We start from the raw sequence: 23,168 nt of genomic DNA, 5'->3' as shown, positions 1-23,168 counted from the left end.
GTGGAAGGGAGAAAACTAGAATGAACTCCTTAGCATTGGATTGGAATTAGAGGTTATTAGTGTGAATGCACGGTTTTCAATGTACCTTGATATGGAAAGATAGAGGTAAGTGTGTGTGTGTGTGTGTGTGTGTGTGTGTGTGTGTGTGTGTGTTATGCAGGAGATGGAGGAGTTTGGTGCAGGAGATTAAAAGAAGGAGGATCCTTTGGGGAGAGCTGAATCTAGGGAGTGAGCTTTCAAGAGCACATCTCGGAAGATTCTGAACTGAAGGATTCTTTTTTTGGAATGCTTTCCTCTTGTCCTTTGGAAAAAGTCACATTTGTCACTGACTTTATCTCCTAATTTGTGACTCTATTAAATTATCTTAACTTGTTAAAAAACAGTCACATTGGCCTGTAGAGTCTTTTTGTTGTGGTGGTGTAAGGGATTAAAGGGATGGAGAAGGGTGGTGTGCAGGCTGGCCTATTCCACTAACATCCAGCAAAGAGAGCTGCTTTCAGGAGCTTCTGGAAGCGACTATATCAAAATGAATGGAGATCCATGAAAGAGTCAGTTAAGAACAGGGAAAAGCAGAGAGCACTGGGGAGCAGCTTCAGAAAATGTATGACGTAAGCTTTGACTTCCCTCCTACATACACTCTTGAAAGTGGGGAGGCTGACACATGAGTTTTTTGTCAATGATCCTCTTAGAATGTGGTCACCAAAAGTTGCCGGATCAGCCACATGTGATGAGAATACAACATGAATGAATCTATGCCCAGATTGGTCTATAAATAATTATGTTTGCATACAGATGTACACAAATACATGAAGTTCATTCTTGGCTGGTGAGCTCAGATAATACAGGTCTCAGAAAAGCGTTCTCTAACTGCTTAGTTTCTCTATGTCTTTCCTTCCTATATATATTTTTAAATCTACCCTTTGAGTTCCTACTTTACATTTCCTTATTACATTTATAAATTTATGAGAAGTTCCTTATTACATTTGCTGACGTATGTCCAAATGCTATGATTCTCATTGTGCTGATCCTGGAGATTTGGCCTCTGAGGTTGCTAATTTTCACGAGATTCCTCTCAGAGTTATTTGCCTATATGGGGCCCCTGTTCTTGATAGGAAGTATGACAAATTGCCACCATGTTTGGGTTTTATTTTAAGATGTTTTAAGGAAGAGATGTAAAGGATTTTTTGAAGAGAAGATTTCTTCTCGATATGACTTCAGAGACCACTTATGCTGAATTGAGTTTCAAAAATGAATCCAAGTCCTCAGGCACCAAAGAAAGGCCTCCTGCAGGTAAGCACATTTTCTGGTGGTCAGAGTTAGTGATGAGAAGAAGGATGAAGAGAGAGTATTGTAAATGAAGCATGATAGTGTTAGTTGCTGGTTCTCTGGCCACAGGTGGGGCACCTAGGATTCTCAGAAGATTGAGTTATCTGAAGATAAGCATTAAGGGATTGTGTAGTTATACGCTAACCAAACTGAGGTGTGACAAGTCCACTAAGGTCCTGAGCTAAGGAGAATGCTAATTATGCTGAGGTTATTCTCCTGTGCCTTCTGAGGCTGAGTGAGACTGCAATCAAGAGATTGGGTACAGGAGGGCCTGGGTGGCTCAAGTCACTTGAACGTCTGATTCTTCATTTCAGCTCAGGTTATGATCCCAGAGTCGTGGGATCGAGCCCCATGTTGGACTCTGAGCTGAGCATGGAGCCTGCTGAAGATTTTCTTTCTCTCTCCCTTTGCCCCACTTGCATGCACTCTCTCACTCTATCCAAAAAAAAAAAAAAAAAAAAAAAGAGAGAGATTGGGTACAGGTCTTGAAACCGTCAACCCAGATACAGGGGATGTTGATGAGTCAGTGGACTCAGGCTCGGTTAGAGGGGAAGAGCTTGGGTGGAGAGCTTTGTGGGCGTCTTTGTTACCGTGGGACCAAAGTGTAACCCAAGACCATTGCAGATGAAGGACTAGAAAGTTGCAAAGGGAGTCTTCCTTGAATTCAGGAAATCCATTGCATCCTGCCTCCCCAGGATGGATTTAACTGAATTTGGGAGTAGATAAAAGGTAATATGGTTATCATTTATGATATATCAGATATAGAGCAAAAGAGAAAAAAAGCATGTGTATTATAAGAAGCTGTGAGTGGGAGGTCATGATTGCGCATGCTTTCCAAAACACTTCCGTGGAGATAGGGAGAACGCTCAGGGAAACTGTTTTTTTCCCCTTAAAAACCTTTTTTTTTCTTGCATATTTTATTTTATTTTATTTCTTTTTCTTTTTTTCTTATTATTTTTTATTTTTTTATTTTTTTAATATGAAATTTATTGTCAAATTGGTTTCCATACAACACCCAGTGCTCATCCCAACAGGTGCCCTCCTCAATGCCCATCACACACCCTCCCCTCCCTCCCACCCCCATCAACCCTCAGTTTATTCTCAGTTTTTAAGAGTCTCTTATGGTTTGGCTGCCTTCATCTCTAACTTATTTTTTTTTCCTTCCCCTCCCCCATGGTCTTCTGTTAAGTTTCTCAGGATCCACACAAGACTGAAAACATATGGTATCTGTCTTTCTCTCTATGACTTATTTCACTTAGCATAACACTCTCCAGTTCCATCCACGTTGCTACAAAGGGCCATATTTCGTTCTTTCTCATTGCCATGTAGTACTCCATTGTATATATAAACCACAGCTTCTTTATCCATTCGTCAGTTGATGGACATTTAGGCTCTTTCCATAATTTGGCTATTGTTGAGAGTGCTGCTATAAACACTGGGGTACAAGTGGCCCTATGCATCAGCACTCCTGTATCCCTTGGGTAAATTCCTAGCAGTGCTATTGCTGGGTCATTCCCCTTAAAATTTTTTACAAAACTTCCTTATTATATGTTGAAAGGCTCACTAAAGAAAAAATTAAAAACTGGAGGCATACACGAATTTATATTTATTTTACCATCTAGAGATCACTATAATTTACATTTCAGTGTAGATCTTTCCAGATATAAATACTATATCTAACTGTATTTTTTCTAAAGCCGAGATTATGTTATACATTATTGAGGATTTCGTCCCCCTGCTTGTCAATACCTCATAACTTTGGGAAGACTATTCTTTATTTTTTTGTGGAGGTACGATTGACATAAAACATTCTGCAATAGTCCCCTCTTATCTGGGGGGATATGGTCCAAGATCCCCAGTGAATGCCTGAATAGTGGATAGTACCAAACCCTATATATTGTGTTTTTTTTTCCTGTACATATGTATCTATGATAAAAGTTTAATTTATAAATTAGGTACAGTAAGAGATTAACAACAATAATTAATAATAAAACAGACCAATTGTATTAATATACCATAATAAAAGTTATGTGAATATGGTCTCTCTATCTCAAAATATTGAACTGTATTCACCTTGCTTGTGATGATGTGAGATGATAAAATTCTTATGTGATGAGATGAAGTTAGGTGAATGACCTAGGCATTGTGACCTAGCCTTAGGCTACTATTTACCTTCTGAGGATACATCAGAAGGAGGATCATCTGCCTTCAGACCACAGTTGGCCATAGGTAACAAATTGTGGAAAGCAAAACTGCGGGGATGGGGGCGGGGAGGGGGACTACCGTGTTAGTTTCAGGTATACAATGTAGTGATTTGATTTTTGTATATATTGGTGAAATGATCACCACAATGAGTCTAGTTAACATTTATCACCATAGTCACTCCAATTTTTTTCTTGTGATGAGGCCTTTTGAGATTTAATCTCTTAGCAACTTTCAAATATGTAATAATATTTAATAGTTGATAATACTATAATAATCTATAATATTAACTATAGTCGATATGCTGTACATTTAATCTCCATGACTTCTTTTTTTTTTCTTTCGAGTTTTTATTTAAATTCAAGTTAATTAACATATAGTGTAGTATTGGTGGCAGGAGTAGAATCTAGTGCTTCATTGCTTATATATAATACCCAATACTCATCCCAACAAGTGCCCTCCTTAATGCCCATCACCATTTAGCCACCCCCCCCCCAACAACAACCCCTGCAGCAACCCTCAGTTCTCTATAGTTAAGAGTTTCTTATGGTTTGACTCCCTCTCTGTTGTTATCTTACTTTATTTTCCATGACTTCTTTATTTTATAACTGGAAGTTTGCACCTCTTAATCCCCTTCACCCATTCCCCACCACTCCTTACCCCACCTCTGGCAACCGCCAATCTGTTCTCTGTATCTGTGAGTTTCGTTTTGTTTTTTGAATTCCACAGATAAGTGAGATCATATGGTATTTGTTTTCTGTCTGACTTATTTCACTTAGCATAATGCCCTCAAGTCCCATCCAAGTTGTCACAAATGACAAGAGTTCCTTCTTTTTTTTTTTATGGTTGAATAATAATCCATTGTATATAAATATCACACTTGGTATATCCATTCATGGATGGATGGACGCTTAGGTTGCTTTTCCTAGCTACTGTAAATTATGCTGCAATAAACATAGGGGTGCATATACCTTTTTGATTTGGTTCATTAAATGTCTTTGTTTTCTTTGGGGAGATACCCCGTACTGGAGTTAATAGATCATATGATATTTCCATTTTTAATTTTTTAAAAGTTTATTTATTTTTTAGAGAGAGTGAGGGGGGGAGGGGCAGAGAGAGGAGGAGAGAACCCTAAGTAAGCTCTGCACTGTCAGCACAAAGCCCGATGCAGGGCTTGAACTCACAAACTGTGAGATCATGACCTGATCTGAAATCAGAAGTCGATGCTTACCCGACTGGGCCACCTGGGTGCCCCTCTATTTTTAAATTTTTGAGGAACCTCCATACTGTTTTCCATAGTGGCTGCACCAATTTACATCCCAACCAACAGTGCACAAGGGTTGCCTTTTCCCCACATGGTCACCAACACTTGTTATTTCTTGTCTTTTTTTTTTTAAGTTTTTATTTAAATTCTAGTTAGTTAATATATAGTGTAATATTGGCTTCAGGTGTAGAATTTAGTGATTCATCGCTTACATATAACACTCCGTGTTCATCACAAGTACCCTCCTTAAACTTTTTTCCTTTTTGATACTAGCCATTGAGAAAAGAATTCTTTTTATTTATTTTTTAATGTTTATCCATTTTTGATAGAAACAGTGTGGGGGGGCGGGCAGAGACCGGGAGAGACACAGAATCTGAAGAAGGCTCCAAGCTTTGAGCTCTCAGTGCAGAGCCCTACATGGGGCTCGAACACACAAACCATGAGATCGTGACCAGAGCCAAAGTCAGAAGCTTAACCCACTGAGCCAGCCAGGCACCCTGAGAAAATAATTCTTAACCATGAAATAGTAACTAGAAAGGTCTGACCTTATTTTAAGAATGTGATGAGAGATGACCATAATAACGATTTATCTGCTATGGCATTATTTATAGTAGTTGAAATTGGAAACAATCTGGAAGATTATTTAAATACATAATGAAATTCTATACAACCACAATAGACAGCGTTAAAGAAAAAATATGGTTGTATGAAGAATGTTCATGGTCTAGTGTATAACAATATAGTAGGTCTGAAGCTAGTGTCTGTGGTATGTCAATCATGTGGGAAAATGTATACTTATGTATATACACTTTGAAAATTACTGGAAGGATATATATCAAAACATTAGCAACAGTTCCCCCAGTGGTAAGAGGTTGTGTTTTTATGTAGTTTCCAACGTTTCTATAGTGAACATTTTTGTTTCCTATTTTCCTATTATTTCAGATGTCATATTCTTGGTAATAGTATATCATCCTAGAAAAGGGAGAAGAGGAAGGGGAGGAGAAGGAAAGTAAAAATCAGAATTTGTTACTGATGAAACTCCTTTGATTTCTCGTTCAGCTCCCAAAGAGAAGACCAGCCTGAACAAAAGTAATCCCAGTTTTCCCAAGCTACTTTTTGCCTCATTGCTGGTGCTTCTGCTGCTATTGGCAATCTCATTTTTTATCGCTTTTATCAGTAAGTATCCAACTGAAGCTATATGGAATGTCTGCCTTCCATGAAGAGATGGCATCCATTAGATACTGACATTTAATAACGGGTCTATCCAGAAATCTGGAAAAGAAGTCTTCTTTGGGAGGGAGAGACACAATTAATGGGAATCTGTTAGAAATTTTGTTACTTATTTGAGTTTAGTTACTTCCTTATAAAAATAATGGTATCCACCCTATAAAGAAATTGAATATATGTGTGTGTGTGTGTGTCTTGTAGAGGGACCTATATTAGGTACCATTTCTACGCTAGACAGTTGTGTAAGTGAGGACAAATCTGTGTTTGCCTATTAGTGTTTATAAGGCCAGGTTTTTTTGACTGCACAGACATAGATTTTGAGATGAGCAGGTGGACAAAAGACGAAGGGAAGAGATATTCCAGGAAGAGTTTCCATTGAAATTTCACCTTAATCATGTCTTTCCTGCCCAAGACTATGTAAGATCTAAAGCCAATTTGGCAACTAGGTGGATTTCTTCGTATCTCTGGCTTTAAGAGCATATCAAAATTTTAAAAGGCATAAGAAGTAGTGAAGCCAGCATGTAGTGGGGCAGGGAGCAAATGGGAGGTAAGGAGGAAAAAAAGAGAAAATTCACTTTCTGGAGGAAGAGGTAAATTATTTTTAAGTTGTGACATATTTGAGTATATTGGTGTGCTGAAAAAAAAAAGCCAGTTGAGAGTGGATAGAGTAAAGGAAGAAGGAGGAGGAAAATAATGCCCATATCTCCTGATCAATGTTGGCTTAAAAAAAAAAATCTCACTTTACAGGTAACCCACAACTCAGAATTAGTTCAGTCTGCAACGGCCCCCACCCTCCTCCGCCACAACAGACCTACGCTGTGTACATCCTCAGACAGAACTGTTTGCTTTCACTCCATTCTCCCACCTTCAGGGCTCACCTTCTGCATTTAGTATTGAAGGAAAATATGGATAAATCCCTTTGCACTCATTATAATGGAGCCATCATGCCTCCCTCCAACTACTGATCTTTTGGCTATTCCTGGAGAAATCTATGGTTTCAAAATCAGTGGATTAGGATTACATTGAATGTGGGGTGATGAGAAATCTTTTCCATTGTCAGGAGCCTTCCATTCAAGCAACTGGACATTTGTAGATTTTGTTCCTATAAAACAGAATGTGAGAAAGTAACAATAGAGAGCAAAGTCACAACACCAGAAAATGAATGGCCTTTTTTTTTTTTCAGTTTTCTTCCAAAAATATTCTCAGCTTCTTAAAGAAAAAAAGACTGCAAAAGAGCTCCCTCACACAGAATTGGAATGCCTGAAAGAGAATGTGACCATGGAAGGTAAAAATGAATGTGCCTATAATTCAGTGGCTGACTACACTATGTAAGGATACCAAGTTAATATTTCCAGTAAGATTCACAGGCAGATCATAGTAAGAAGTTGAGTCTCATGATCATTTCAAGCTTCAGGTGTACAAAGAAATAAGACCTAAAATTCTTATATGCGTATCTTTATGTGTACAAAGAAATAGTCTTCATTGTGGAGATGGCTGTTTAAATCCATGGGTAATCTCTTTACGGAATGTTTGTCCAGCCACATCCTTGGAGTTCTTTCCAGAACACCCTTTCTCACTTTCTACAGTCTGGCTAAGAATTTTGTGGGTCTTCAGATTCTGGTTCCTTTTTGCTTCACACTTCCTTCAATTTATCTCTTTCCTTTTGCATTTTACGATAAGCAGTAAGGAGAAATCAGGCCACAGCTTTTTTTTTTTTTTTTTTCAATATATGAAGTTTATTGTCAAATTGGTTTCCATACAACACCCAGTGCTCATCCCAAAAGGTGCCCCCCTCAATGCCCATCACCCACCCTCCCCTCCCTCCCACCCCCCATCAACCCTGTTTGTTCTCAGTTTTTAACAGTCTCTTATGCTTTGGCTCTCTCCCACTCTAACCTCTTTTTTTTTTCCTTCCCCTCCCCCATGGGTTTCTGTTAAGTTTCTCAGGATCCACTTAAGAGTGAACACATATGGTATCTGTCTTTCTCTGTATGGCTTATTTCACTTAGCATCACACTCTCCAGTTCCAGCCATGTTGCTACAAAGGGCCATATTTCATTCTTTCTCATTGCCACATAGTACTCCATTGCAGGCCACAGCTTTAATACTTGGCTTAGAAATCTCCTCTGCTAAATATCCAAGGCTGTCACTTACAAGTTCTACCTTTCACAAAACATTAGAATACAATTCAGCAAGTTCCTTGCTATTTTATAATAAGAATTGCCTTTCTTCCTGTTTCCAATAATGTGTTTCTCATTTCTGAGACCTTACCAGAAGCATCTTTAATGTTCAAATTTCTACCAACATTCTGTTCATTATGGTGTATGTATATTCTTTAAGACGATAGGATGTTTCTCTACAGCTCTCTTTTACTGAGTCCTCACCAGAATTATCTTTAATATCTATATTTCTACCAGCAGCCCTTTCTTTTCTTTAAAAAAAAATTTTTTTTATGTTTATTTTTGAGAGAGAGAGAGAGCGAGCTTGTGAGTGGAGAAGGGGCAGAGAGAGAGGGAGACACAGAATCTGAAGCAGGCTCCAGGCTCCAAGCTGTTAGCACAGAGCCCGATGTGGGGCTTGAACTCATGAACCTGAGCCAAACCTGAGATCGTGACCTGAGCCGAAGTCAGAGGCTTAACTGATTGAGCCACCCAGGGGCCCCTACCAGCAGCCCTTTCAAGGCAATCTAGGCTTCTTCTAGCATGCACCTCAAAATTCTTCCAGCCTCTACCCATCACCCAGTTCTAAAGCCATTTCATGTTTTTAGGTGTTTGTTACAATAGCACCCCACTTTGGAGCCAAAATCTGTATTAGCCTGCTTGAGTGTCATAACGAAATATCACAGACTGGGAGGCGTAGACAACAGAAATTTATTTTCTCATAGTTATGGAGGCCGGAAGTCCCAGGTGCCATAAGAGTCGGTTTCTGGCGAGGCCTTTCTTCCTGGCTTGTAGACAGCTACCTTCTTGCTGTGTCCTTACATAACCAATTCTCTGTGTGAATGGGGAGGGAGAGAGAGTTTTCTAGTGTCTCTTCCTCTTAGAAGGACACAAGTCCTATTTTAAGGCCCTGCTTTTATGATTCATTTAACCTTTATTACCTCCTTAAAGTCTACCACTGTAGTCACATTGAGGGTTATAACTTCAGCACATGACTGTTGGGGGAACACAGTTCAGTGCAAAACAAGTTTCTATGTAGTTTACTAGGAATTCTTGTGCATTTGATATTTGTTCTATCCTATTTATTAATTTATTCAGTCATGTATTTATATCTCTATATACTCATGGATATTTATCTTACACTTTGGGTTATAATCCAATACTGTATTTATTTTGTTGCTCAAATTGTTCTGCTTGTGCCCCTGGGAGTCTTTCAGTTGGCTCCCATGGCCCTTTGACATGCCCCCATCACTTTGTTGCTTTACTTGGTTTTTGAGCACTTCCTTACTTTTTGGGATTGTAATATTCTCTGGGCTTATATTGTATATTTCTTGCCTTAGTCTTAGAATCAGCTATTTCTCTGTGGAGTCCTGGCTCCTGTTATTGAAGAATGGCATTAGAAACCAAGATTTGAATACTAGGTATGCTCACTGCTGCTGAGGTGTTCTTTTAGCCCTCCCAGTTCACAGAACAAGGAAATCTCTATGTGTGTACTAACCTGTGCGTGTACATATATTGACAAATATTTCTATAGGCAACTATGTATATCTATAATAAGGTATACATCAGTTTTTACTGATGTCTGAAATGTTCCTCCATTAACACATTGCATCATTCTAGCCTACTTCCCTTGATATCTTTAGTGACTACTCCAACAGAGAGAAATCTGGTCCCATTAACTTGCTCAGTACATTTCCTTAATTATTCAATTCCAATTAACACATATAGCAGTATCGGAATTGTAAACTCATACCACCATGGGAAACAACTTTATCAACTAGAATACAGTGCTGGCATGCGGTGTCTTTTGTCTTTATTCTTGTAGACTCCATTTCCAAAGTCACTTAGGTCATCATCCTCTTCCCACCCCCTTCAGTGTGTTGTGTCTGACATTTGTAATACAGTTAGATTATCTTGTCACAGTCTTCATTCTTTCATGAATTCTCTGACTTCCTAAATGGATTTTTAAAGCTTTATACAACAAATATGTAAAGTTCTGTGGATTTTGACAAATGCATAATGTTCTGTATCTATTATTAAACAATATCATACAGAATAACTTCACCGCCCAAAAAGTCCCCTGTGCTCCATTCTCCTTTCCAAACTTTTGGTAACCACTGAAATTTTACTGCCTACTTTGTCTTTTCCTATCATTGGAATTACAGTTGGTAGGTAGTCTTTTCACTGGAATTACAGTTGGTAGTTGTTTTTACTTAGCTTATTTTATTTTATTATTTTATCATTTAAATATTTTTGTTGAAGTATAATTAACATACACTGTTATATTAGTTTCAGGTGTATAACATATTGATTCGACAATTCTATATATTGATGCTCACCTTGATAAGTATAGTCACCATCTGTCACCGTACAATGTTATTACAATGTTATTGGCTGTATTCCCTATGCTGTACTTTTCATCTCCAGGACTTATTTATTTTATAATTGGAAGTTTGTACCTCTTAATCCCCTTTACCTATTTCATCCGTTCCTCCGGTAACCTCCATCTGGCTACCACCAGTTTGTTCTCTGCATTTAAGAGTCCGTTTATTTTTTGGTTTTGGTTGGTTTGTTGTTCATTTGTTTTGTTTTTTAGGTTCTACAAAGTGAAATTTTATGGTATTTGTCTTTTTCTGTCTGCCTTGTTTCACATAGTGTAATACTCTCTAGGTCCATCTGTAACAAACAGTAGGATTTCCCTCTTTCTCATGACGGAATAGTATTACATTGTATATAAATATTGCAGCTCCTTTATCCACTCATCTATCAATGGACACTAATGTTGCTTCTGTTTCTTGGCTACTGTAAAAAATACTGCAGTAAACATAGAGGTACATATATGTTTTCGATTTTGTGTTTTTGGTTTTTTGGGGGGTATATAGTAGTGGAATTATTGGATTATGTGATTATTTTTAATTTTTTGAGGAGCCTCCATACTGTTTTCCACAGTGGCTATACCAACTTACATTCCTACCAACTATGCATGAGGATTCCCTTGTTTCCACCTCCTAGCCAACACTTGTTTGATTCCATGTCTCTGATTCTAGCCATTCTGACTGGTGTGAGGTAATATTTGATTGTGGTTTTGATTTGCATTTCCCTGATAATTAATGGTATTGAACATCTTTTCATGTGTCTGTTGGTCATCTGTATGTCTTCTTTGGAAAAACATTCAGGTCCTCTGCCCATTTTTAATAGGATTATTTGGTTTCTTGGGTGTTGAGTTGCTTAAGTTCTTTATATATTTTGGATGTCAATCCCTTATTGGATATATCATTTGCAAATATCTTCTCCCATTCACTAGGTTGCCTTTTTTTTTTTAATGGTTTCCTTTTCTGTGAAAAGCTTTTTATTTCAATATAGTCCCAATAGTTCATTTTTGCTTTTGTTTTCATTCTCCGAGGAGGTATATCATAAATATGTTGCTAAGCCGATGTCCAAGAGATTACTGCTTATGTTTTCTTTTAGGAGTTTTATGGTTTTAAGTCTCAGATTTAGGTCTTTATCCATTTTGACTTTATTTTTGTGTATGGTGAGAAAGTGGTCTAGTTTCATTCTTTTGCATGTAGCTGTCCGGTATTCCCTACCGGAATTCCCTACCGGTCAAATTTATTGACCATTTATTGAAAAGACTGTCTTTTTTCCATTTTATATTCTTGCCTCCCTTGTCATAGATTAATTGACCATGTAACTTTGGGTTTATTTCTGGGCTTTCTATACTGTTCCCTTGACTGATGGGTCTATTTTTGTGCCAGTACCATACTGTTTTTATTACAAAAGGTTTGTAGTATATCTGGAAATCTGAAATTGTGATACCTCCAGCTTCGTTCTTTCTCAGGATTGGTTTGGTTATTCCAAGTCTTTGTGGCTCCATACAAATCTTAGGATTATTTGTTATAGTTTTGTGAAAAATGCTGTTGTTATTTTGATAGGAATTGCATTGAATCTGTAGATTCTTTTGGGTAGTATGGACATTTTAATGATATTAATTCTTCTGATTCATGAACATAGTATATCTTTCCATGTGTGTCATCTTCATTTCTTTCATCGACATCTTATAGTTTTCAGAGTATAGGTTTTTTACCCCTCTGGTTAAATTTATTCCTAGGTAATTTATTGTCTTTGGTGCAACTATAAATGGGACTATTGTCTTATTTTTCTTTCAGTTACTTTGTTATTAGTGGGTAGAAATACAACAGTATGTATAATATAATATATTAATTTGTATCCTTTAACTTTAATGAATTTATCAGTTCTGATTTTTTTGGTGGAGTCTTTAGGACTTTCTATATATAGTATCGTATAAGCTGCAAATAGTGAGAGTTTTACTTCTTTTCTTACCAATCTGGATGCCTTTTATTTCTTTTCCTGTCTGATTGTTACAGCTAGGACTTCCAGACTATATTGAATAAAAGTGGTGAGAGTGAACATCCTTGTCTTGTTCCTGATCTTATAAGAAAAACTGTCAGTTTTTCATCATTGATTATGTTGTTAGCTGTGGGTTTGTCATATGATCTTCATTATTATTATTGTTATTTCTAAATATAATTTATTGACAAATTGGTCTCCATACAACACCCAGTGCTCATCCCAACAAGTGCCCTCCTCCATGCCCATCACCCACTTTCCCCTCTCCTCCACCCCCCATCAACCCTCAGTTTGTTCTCAGTATCCAAGAGTCTCTTATGGTTTGCCTCCCTTCCTCTCTGTAATTTAACCCCCCCTTCCCCTCCCCCATGGTCTTCTGTTAAGTTCTCAAGATCCACCTATGAGTGAAAACATACGGTATCTGTCTTTCTCTGAGGTTCCTCAAAAAATTAAAAATTGATCTTTGTTATTTTGAGATATGTTCCCTGTAAACCCCTTTTGTTAAGAGTTTTTGTTATGAACAAATGTTATATTTTGTCAAATACTTTTTCTGCATCTATTGAGATGATCATATGGTTTTTCATCCTTCTTATTAATGTCATGTATCACATTGATTGACTTGCTAATATTGAACCACCCTTGCTTCCCTGGGATAAATCCCACTTGATTGTGGTGAATGAACCTTTTAATTTAATGTTGAAATCAGTTTTCTAATATTCTGTTGAGGTTTTGCATCTGTGTTCATCCAAGATATTGGCCAATAGTGTTTTTTTTAATTTTTTTAAGGTAGTATCTTTATCTGGTTTTGATATCAGAGTAATGCTGGCCTTGTAGTGTGAATTTGGAAGTTTTCCTTTCTCTTCTAAGTTTTGGAATAGTTTGAAAGAATACACATTAACTTTTCTTTAAGTGTTTGTGGGAATTTACCTATAAAGCCATCTGATCCTGGACTTTTTTTTCTTCAGACTTTTTGGTTGCCAGTTCAATTTTGTTATTAATAATTGGTCTGTTCAAATTTTCTATTTCTTCCTTGTTCAGTTTTGAAAGATGGTATGTTTCTAGGAATTCATCCATTTCTAGGTTGTCCAGTTTGTTGGTCTACATTTTTTTATACATTCTCTTATAATTCTTTGTATTTCTGTGATTTTGATTATTTCTCATCCTTTATTTCTTTAAAGAAAAAAATTTTTTTCAATGTTTATTTATTTTTGAGAGAGAGACACACACATACAATGTGAGCAGGGAAGGGCAGAGAGAGGGAGACACAGAATCTGAAGCAGAGTCCAGGTTCCAAGCTGTCAGCACAGAGCCCGATGTCGGGTTTGAACCGCAAGATCATGACCTGAGCCGAAGTTGGATGCTTAACCAACTTAGACACCCAGGTGCCCCTCTCATCCTTTATTTCTGATTTTATTTATTTGAATCCTCTCTCTTTTTTTTGCAAAGGCTGGCTGAAGGTTTATCAGTTGTGTTCATCTTTTCAAATAACCAGTTCTTGGTTTCACTGATCTTTTCTATTTCTTTAGTTTCTATTTCCTTCCTTCTACCAGCATTGGGCTTTATTTGTTCTTCTTTTATTTGTTCGTTTAGGTGAAAAGTTAGGTTATTTGAGATTTTTCTTGTTTTTTTGAAGTAGGTCAATATCACTATAAACTTCCCTCTTAGAACTGCTTTTGCTGCATCCCAAAGATTTTGGACTGTTGTGTTTTTATTTTCATTTGTCTTCTTGCATTTTTAAATTTCCTCTTTGATTTCTTGGTTGGCCCATTCATTATGTAGTAGCATGTTGTTTAGCTTTCACATGTTTGTGCTTTTTCTAGTTTTTTGTTGTAATTTCTTGTAATCTTTAGTTTTATACTGTTGTGGTTGGAAAAGATGCTTTAGTCTTCTGAAATATATTGAGTTTTGTCCTGTGATCTATCCTGGAGAATGCTTCATGTGCACTTGGAAAGAATGTGTGTTCTGCTGTTTTTGGATGAATATTCTGTATATATCTACTAGATCCATCTCGTCTAATGTCATTTAAAACCAGTGTCTTATCCTCTCACTTCTCCATGCTTGTGATGTCCCTACCATTTGTGGCTAGTTGTGCCAGGGGTTGGTTCCCAACCGTATCTCTGCCCCTCCTACCCTTTTTGATGTGGCCCTCTCTCTATGACTAGTTGTGGAAGATCTATTCTGTCAGTCTTCAGAGTTGGTTGTATAGAGATAGTTGTTACCTTGGTGTGTCGATGGACAAGGTGAGCTCAGGATGCTCCTACTCGTCCATCTTACTATTTTCCATTTTTCTGTTACTGATTTCTAGTTTAATAAGCCTTGTTGTCTGAGAGCAGACATTGTATGATTTCTATTCTTTTCAGTTTGTTAAGGTATATTTATGGCCAGTATGTGGTCTGTCTTGATGAATGTTCTATGTGAACCTAGAAAGAATGTGTATTCTGTTGTTGTCAGATAGAGTAGTCAGTAGATGTCAGTCATATATGGTTTATTGATATTGTTGTTGAGTTCAACTATATTCTTACTGATTTTGTGCATCTGGATCTGACCACTTCTGATAGAGGAGTGCTTAAGTCTCTAACTGTGGTAATGGATATGTATTGAAGTTCTATTTTGTTTCACTTTTTGATGCTGTGTTGTTAGGTGCATACACATTAAAAAATGTTATGACTTCTTGAAGAATTGACCCCTTTATCATTATGCAATGACCATCTTTATATCTGGTAACTTTACTTGCTGTGCACCCCGCACTGTCTGCAATTAATATAGCTACTCCTGGGGCGCCTGGGTGGCTCAGTTGGTTAAGCGGCCCACTTCGCCTCAGGTCATGATCTCGCGGTCCGTGAGTTTGAGCCCCATGTCAGGCTCTGTGCTGACAGCTCAGAGCCTGGAGCCTGTTTCAGATTCTGTGTCTCCCTCTCTCTGACCCTCCCCTGTTCATGCTCTGTCTCTCTCTGTCTCAAAAATAAATAAACGTTAAAAAATTAAAAAAAAGATATAGCTACTCCTGCTTTCTTTTGTTCAGTATACCTTTCACTACCCATTTACTTAAAACAATTTTTTTTTAAATTTATATTTATTTATTTTTGAGAGACAGAGAGAGACAGAGCACAGGTGGGGGAGGGGCAGAGAGAGAAGGAGACACAGAATCCGAAGCAGGCTCCAGGCTCCCAGGTGACAGCACAGAGCCCGATGCGGGGCTCGAACTCATGAACAGTGAGATCATGATGTGAGCCGAAGTCAGACACTCAACCGGATGAGCCACCCAGGTGCCCCACTACCCATTTACTTTTAATATACACATGTCTTTATATTCTCCTCCTAAAGTTTTAATGTGGGTTTCTTGTAGACAATATATAGTTGAGTCTGGTTTTTTTTTTGATCCACTCTGATAATCTTTGTGTTTTAATTCGTGAATTTAGACCACTGACATCCCAAGTGATTATTAATATGGTTGTATCAATATTTATCATATTTCTTTTGTTTTATATATCTTGCCCTTGTTCTTTGTTCCTTTTTTGTCTTTCACTCTTCTGTGGTTTTGAGAATTTGATATGATTCCATTTTCATTGCATTCTTAGCATATCAATTATACTTCTTTTATACTCGTTGCTCTAAAGTGTGCAATATACTTATCAACTAATCCAAGTCCACTTTCAAATAACTATACAGCTCCATACATAGTGAGAGTATCTTAAAATAGCAAAATGATCCTAAGTCCTCCCTCCTGTCTCTTGTATTAATACTCTCACTTATTTCACTTACATCTTTGTATACATAATCTAATACATTGTTGACATTATTATTTTGAACAAATGAAAGATCAATTATGAATATAGATCAGGGGTGCCCGGGTGGCTCAGTCATTTGAGTGTCCGACTCTTAATTGTGCTTTAGGTTATGATCCAGGGGTGTGGGATTGACCTCTACATTGGTCTCCATGCTGAGCGTGGAGCCTGCTTGAGATTCTCTCTCTCTGCCCCCTCTCCCCTGCTTGCACACATGCTCTCTCTCTCTCTCTCAAAAAAAAAAAAAAGAATATAGATCAATTAAGAATATAAGAAATATGTTTTTATTTTACCTTCACTTATTCTTTTTTTGATGCTCTTACTTTATATAGGTCCAGGTTTCTGACCTATAATATTTTTCTTCCCCCTAAAGAACTTCTTTTAACATTGCAAGTTCTACTGGCAACAATTTCCCTCAATTTTTATTTGTCCAAAAAGTCCCTATTTCATCTTCACCTTTGATGGTTAATTTTGCAGGATAAGAATTAGGGTGATAGTTTTTTGTCTCTGAACACTTTAAATATTTCACTACATTCTCTTCTTGTATCTGTGGTTTTGGAGAAGTCTGATGTAATTTCTATTTTGCTTCTCTGTAGATGTGTTTACCCCTTCTAGCTTTTTAAAGGATTTTTCTTTATCTTTGATATTCTGTAGTTTGAATATGATATATCTTAGATGTAGTTTTCTTTGACATTTATCCTGCTTGGTGTGCTCTGAGCTTTTTTGAATTTGTAGTTTGGTATCTGTCGTTAATTTGCGAGAAATTCTCAAATGTTATTGCTTCAATATTTCTTCTGTTCTTTTCTCTTTTTATTGTTCTGCTATTCCCATCATGCACGTATTAACACTTTTTGTAGCTGTCCCACATTTCTTGGATATTCTGTTTGCTCCCCCCCCCCCCCCTCCCAGTTCTTTTCCTTTTTTTAGTTTTGGAGACTTCTATTGAGACACCCTCATGCTCAGACTTTTTTCTGCAGCTGTGTCCAGTATAATAATGAGCTCACTAAAGACAGTCTGCCTTCCTTTTTTTTTTTTTTAATTTTTTAAAATGTTTATTTTTGAGAGAGAGCGCGTGCGTGTGCACGAGTGGGGGAGGGGCAGAGAGAGAGAGGGAGACATGGAATTCAAAGCAGGCTCCAGGCTCTGAGCTGTCATCACAGAGCCCGATGTGGGGCTTAAACTCACGAACCACGAGATCATGACCTGAGCCAAAGTCAGAGGCTTAACTGACTGCGCCACCAAGGCATCCCATTTCTTTTTTTTTTTTTAAGTGTATTTATTTATTTTGATAGAGCAAGCGGGGAGTGGGGGAGGGGCAGAGAGAGAGAGAGAGAGAGAGAGAGAGAGAGAGAATCCCAAGCAGGCTCTGTGCTGCCAGTGCAGAGCTGAGGCTTGGTCTCATAATCTGGGAAGTCATGAGCTGAGCAGAAATCAAGAGTCGGACGCTTAACGGACTGAGCCACCCAGGCGTCCTAGACATTCTTTGTTTCTGTTACAGCATCTATCATGTTTCCTTTTGTTTCTTAGAATTTCCATCTGTCTGATTACATAGTTCATCTCTTCTTGTATGCTGTCTACTTTGTTCATGAGAGCCCTTAACATATTAATCATTGTTGTTTTAAATTTCTGTTCTGATAATTCCAATATCCTGCTACATCCGAGTCTGGCTCTGATGCTTGCTTTGTCTCTTCAAACTGGGGCGCTTCAAATTGCTATGCTTCTAGCAATTCCCCATTTACACCTCAGGTTTCCCTACCCTGCAGCTGGTTCCCACAGAAATTGTGGCTCCTGGGTTTCTGCTTCAGTAAGTTGTGATCCTCTGTATTTGCCTGCCTGCATAATTTTAAGAGCAGCGGCTTTGCTTGTGAGGAGTTGTTGATTTGTGGTTTGTTCGGCTTTTTGCTTCTTAGGTTGGTATGGTAACTTCCAAGATTCTTGCATGCCAGCCTGGAAATGGGAAGTCTATTTATTTATTTACTTTTGTCTGTTTTGGCTCTGTTATTTGCTTGAGTAATTTCTATATTTCAATTCTGCCTTTCAATTCCCTGATTTTTCTGTCTCCTCTGCTTTTGAGCCCAGCCACCGAACTTTTTATTTTGGTTATTATATTTGTTAGTTATAAAAACTTGTTTGTTCTCCTTTATATCTCTAATTTGTTGGCTGAGATTTTCTTTCTTTCTTTTTGGAGAGAGAGAGAGAGCATTGGGGGCAGGTCAGAAGAGGGAGAGAGAGAGAGAGAGAGAGAGAGAGAGAAAGAGAGAGAATCTTAAGCAGGCTCCACGCTCAGTGCCGAGCCCGATGCGTGGCTCAGTCCTACGACCATGAGATCATGACCTGAGCTGACATCCAGAATCAGACCCTGAACCAACTGAGCCACCCAGGTGCCCCTGTTGGCTGAGATTTTCTATTTCTTTTCTGAGGCATTGTTTTGTTTTGTTTTGTTTTGTTTTCATTTGGTCCAAACATGTTTGTACTTTCCTGTTGAGGCATCTTTGTCATGGTTTCTTTAAAATCTGTCAGATAATTCTAGTATTTCTGTTCTCTTGATATTGGCATGTATTTATTTTCTTTTTAAAAATTAACTTTGAGGGGCGCCTGGGTGGCTCAGTCGGTTGAGCGTCCGACTTCGGCTCAGGTCATGATCTCGCGGTCCGTGAGTTTGAGCCCCGCGTCGGGCTCTGTGCTGACTGCTCAGAGCCTGGAGCCTGTTTCACATTCTGTGTCTCCCACTCTCTCTGCCCCTCCCCCGTTCATGCTCTGTCTCTCTCTGTCTCAAAAATAAATAAACATTAAAAAAAAAAACTAACTTTGAGAACTTGTAATTCATGGTATGATGGGTGATTTTCCACTGAAACCTGGACATTTGGTATAGTAGTCTGGATCTTATTTAAGACCTCTGTTTTAGCTGCCTTTTCCAGACACCACTCTGGCAAGGGAAGGGGGGCCCTGCCTTGTTACTGCCTGGTACAGGTAGACTTGATCCCCTTGATACCTGGTGGGTGGCTCCTTTTCACCTCTGGATGAAGATGCAAGTTCCAGTTTCCATGGGGTCTTCCTTGGTCCTTCATTTTAATAATACACACACTTAAAATTTTTCTTTTATATTGGACATCTATGGCCTTTCTGTCAATACAGGGAAAGATTGGAGCTGCTGCCCAAAGGATTGGAAGCCATTTAGTTCCAACTGCTACTTTATTTCTAATACAATAAGAAATTGGACGGAGAGTGAGAAGAACTGCTCAGCAATGGAGGCTCACCTGCTGGTGATCAAAACCAAGGACGAGCAGGTGCTTTCTAATAGATGGTGGAACCAGGAGTCCCATCTGGTTGTTGTTTACCTCTCTTGTCTCAGGAGGAGGTTTTCACTGTTTTGGGATATTGGTGGTGTGGCAGAAGGCTTTTAGTATAATTGATAAGAAAGGCTACCTAAGCCATTACGTGCTACACCTTCTTCCTGTTTCCATAAAACGAATCTCTCCCAAAATAAATTGGGGCATTTAAAATATAATATGTGGGCTTGGAGTGGAAGAATGAAAATGTCTTAGCCTGAAATACTAGTTTATTCTTTCAACCTGTAAATATTTTAGAAAGTAGTAACTATTTCATGGAGAAGGGGTATTATATCAAATAGAGAAACAGAGTTCGGTCATGAAGAGTCACGGTCAACAATCAGAAATGAATGAAGTTGAAGAAGTTATGAAAGGAGAATGATTTAATCTGCAAAAATTTTCTAATGCATGATTTTGAAGAACACTACTTAAGTGGAGAAGGGAAGTGAATCTGAGATGAGAATTCATTATGGTCGTGGATAGAAATGGCTTCCATTTATATTGAACATCACTATGTTCTAAATGTTTATATCCCCACCAAACTTCATATGGTGAAATCTTAACCCCCTGAGATGGTGGTATTTGGAGGTAGGGTCTTTGAGAGGGTTTAGGTAATGAGGGTGGAACCCTCATGAATGGAATTCATGTTCTTATAAAATAGTTCCCTTGCCCCTTCTGTCGTGTGGATACACAGTGAGAAAAAGCTGTCCATGGATGAGGAGGAGGGCCTCTACCTGACCTTGCTAGTACCCTCATCTGCGGTTTCCAACGTCCAGAATTGTGAGAAGGAAATTTCTGTGGTTTATAAGCTACCCAATCTGGGGTATGTTGTTATAGCAGCCTGAGCAGAGCAAGACAAACATCATGGTCACAAGTGTTATCTTTGATCTTGTACTGCTCAGCCAGAGAAGACTGCGGCTCCTGGGCAGGGTCCCCATGTGGCTCTTCCTGGATCCTTTCTTTTTCTTGTCTTCTCTCTAAGGCTACTGTAAAGAACTTAGTTCTACCTGAATACTTTAAAGGCTATAACTCCTTTCTTTTCTTCCCTTAGGATTTTATCATCCAGAACGTGGATATGTCTTCTGCTTATTATATAGGGCTGTCAGACCCAAAGGGAAAAAGAGATTGGCAATGGGTTGATCAGACACCCTACAATGAAAGTGTCACGTGAGTACAGAATTCGATACAGGAATCCCGGGCCCTGGATCATGCACGGATTTTAGAATGTTCCAACTATTAGCTATGAAAATAAAATAGCTCACTCTTAACTCTTGGGCACTAGGTTTAAATAATTTTATTTATTATCTCATATATAATCATCACAAGAACTCTGTGAGGCACACGTTATTATTTTTCCCAGTGTAGATTTGAGGAAATTGAGTTTAGAGAGTTTAGACAGCTCAACAAAGGTTATCCAACAGTGGCGACAGTGATCCTCAAATCCAGCTCTATTTGACATCAAAGTCTGTACTTTTAACTACTACATTATGTCTCTAAATATAACAAAAATTTATGTCAGTTAAGGTCATGGCCAGTTATTGACTTAATATTTCTCATAAAGCAAATAAGCTAAATTGTGATACTTATAATATCTCATATTCATGTAGGTCGTTTAAAACTCTTAAATCCTTTAGTGCATTTTAGGGTAATACTACCTTTGATCCTCATATCATAAAGGAATATGACTCTAGTCTCTATTTTTTAGATATGGAAATCAGGAAAATGAAATTATATGTCCAAGATAACAGGGATGTTAGCAGATTTAGGGATCTTAACTAGTTCTTCAGACACCAAAAGCAATATATATTTAAAAAAAGGAAACACACTACAGTGATATTTGGGACTGGGATGAAATCTTTTTTTTTTTTTTTTTCCCTTCATCATTTAAGGGAGCTTATGGACTGGTAGTCCTCTGGGAACAGGACATAATGATGGACAAATAGAAGGGCTATCTGCTAGGAGAACGTTTAATGCAATGAAATGACACAATATCGGGTGATGCACACACCGTTTCTGAGGGAAATGCCAGAGTTTCAGGCGGAGGAGAACCTGCATGAGAAATGGAGAAGGAATGATTTGGGCATATCCACCCTTGACATCCACACAGTTCAACCTCAGCCCCCTTCCTCACTGTCCCTAACCCTTTTCAAAGCCCTGTGTGGAGAAACAACCTCATCCATTTTTTTCCCTTTCAGATTTTGGCACTCAAGTGAACCCAGTAATCTTAATGAGCGTTGTGTTATATTACATTTTCGTCATCTACCAAGAGAATGGGGCTGGAATGATGTTCTTTGTAATGGACATCACAAGTCACTTTGCAAGATGACGAAGATCTACTTATGAATGGGACATTCTGCATGAACATGTGGTTGAATTGGAACCCGCCATTTATAGAGATAGCTAATTTGCTCTTTTTATTCATGTGTAAATCTTGTGGAAGGAAGCTCCATAGAAGTTTTCCATTGGCTGTCACCTTTTCCATTTATGAGAGAATCAGTATACGCATTCATTCATTTCTTCCTTCTCCATGTGCAGAGATCATATTTCTGCAGACACATGAAGGAAGCATGAGCCTCCTTTCCTAATTTTAAGGAGTTAGGCATTGACGTAATTGTATATGATATTGGTATGATTATGTGATGGGGTTCCTCTCTCTGTCTGGATTTTTTTTTTTTTTTTTCCACGAGAGTGATCAAAAGCAGAATAATCCCAACTATTACTTTCCATTTCTCTCAGACATTTATCAGCTTTAACTGAAGCATGTTATGTGCCAGTTGGAATATGATACACATCAATAGAACTTAGTTTCTGGCTTTGGCCCAGTAGACCATTTGGGATTCTTAGCATTCTCTGCTCATTCTTGGACTGTCACTTAACATCAGGGTGCACTCAGAGGGAAATCCAAAACAACATTAGAGATTTAGAAGTTATTATTAGTGAGTTGACATAGATGTATAATCATTAGGTAGTCTGATAGTTTTTGTTTTTTTTTTCCTTAAGTTTTATAGTTTCTGTGTGTAGATTGCCACTCAAAATGGCTCCTGGTTTATTTGTATTCCCCTTTGCACTGAATTCTTACAGATCATTTTATTTCAACTACAACATAAAATAGATTTATAATGAAGCCTGTTATTCATTGCTTTCATATGCTAATTATAATTGATCATAGTAAAGCTGATTCTAGCCATGGCTATCCAAGTATGACTTCTTGAGATTATGCCCCGATTATCTTGATACAACTGAGTAATTACATTTGCCACTCATTTCCTGACTGTATCTAAAAAGGAGTTGTTTTTATACAGGTCTGATCTTATCCATAGTATGTAGAACTTACCAGTTTACTCCTCGGAGAGCAACTTACAATCATGGAAGAATTCCAGGGAAGCTTTATTGACAAAGAGTTTTCCTCACTATTATTTCAATAATAAGGGGTTGGAATGAAGAGCAAAAAGAACCACTTTACGAAATGCTTTCGATTTTCAGAATAGAGGGTGTGCTTGAACTGGAG

General features: G+C 38.0%; 2 protein-coding genes across 2 annotated transcripts in view; both read left to right on the top strand.

The window, feature by feature from the left end:
* NECAP1 (NECAP endocytosis associated 1) overlaps nt 1-1,230 on the top strand; it is a 43,495-nt gene extending 42,265 nt beyond the window's left edge. Inside the window, exon 8 of the mRNA XM_042945722.1 lies at nt 1,155-1,230. Within this exon, the coding sequence (XP_042801656.1) occupies nt 1,155-1,176 (22 nt within the window). The 3' untranslated portion in view covers nt 1,177-1,230. The remainder of the gene's footprint in view (nt 1-1,154) is intronic.
* On the top strand, nt 1,208-22,122 carry LOC122224203 (C-type lectin domain family 4 member A-like). The gene is made up of 6 exons (XM_042945724.1): nt 1,208-1,290; nt 5,852-5,968; nt 7,203-7,304; nt 19,467-19,618; nt 20,712-20,827; nt 21,856-22,122. The coding sequence occupies exons 1-6, from the start codon at nt 1,209-1,211 to the stop codon at nt 22,001-22,003; spliced, it is 717 nt and encodes a 238-aa protein (XP_042801658.1). The 5' UTR covers nt 1,208; the 3' UTR covers nt 22,004-22,122.
* The last annotated feature ends 1,046 nt before the right edge of the window (nt 22,123-23,168 follow it).

The sequence above is a fragment of the Panthera leo genome, chromosome B4 (genome assembly GCF_018350215.1).
Source record: "Panthera leo isolate Ple1 chromosome B4, P.leo_Ple1_pat1.1, whole genome shotgun sequence".
NCBI classification, from domain to species: Eukaryota; Metazoa; Chordata; class Mammalia; order Carnivora; family Felidae; genus Panthera; species Panthera leo.
Note: the sequence above shows the minus strand (reverse complement) of the source record. Positions and strands in the feature narration are given on the sequence as shown.

Coding starts and splice junctions, on each gene's coding strand:
- LOC122224203 (XM_042945724.1), top strand. CDS start 1,209: ATGACTTCAGAGACCACTTATGCTGAATTGAGTTTCAAAAATGAATCC. Junction 19,619..20,711: donor TCAAAACCAAGGACGAGCAG/GTGCTTTCTAAT, acceptor TTCTTCCCTTAG/GATTTTATCATCCAGAACGT. Junction 20,828..21,855: donor CCCTACAATGAAAGTGTCAC/GTGAGTACAGAA, acceptor TTTCCCTTTCAG/ATTTTGGCACTCAAGTGAAC.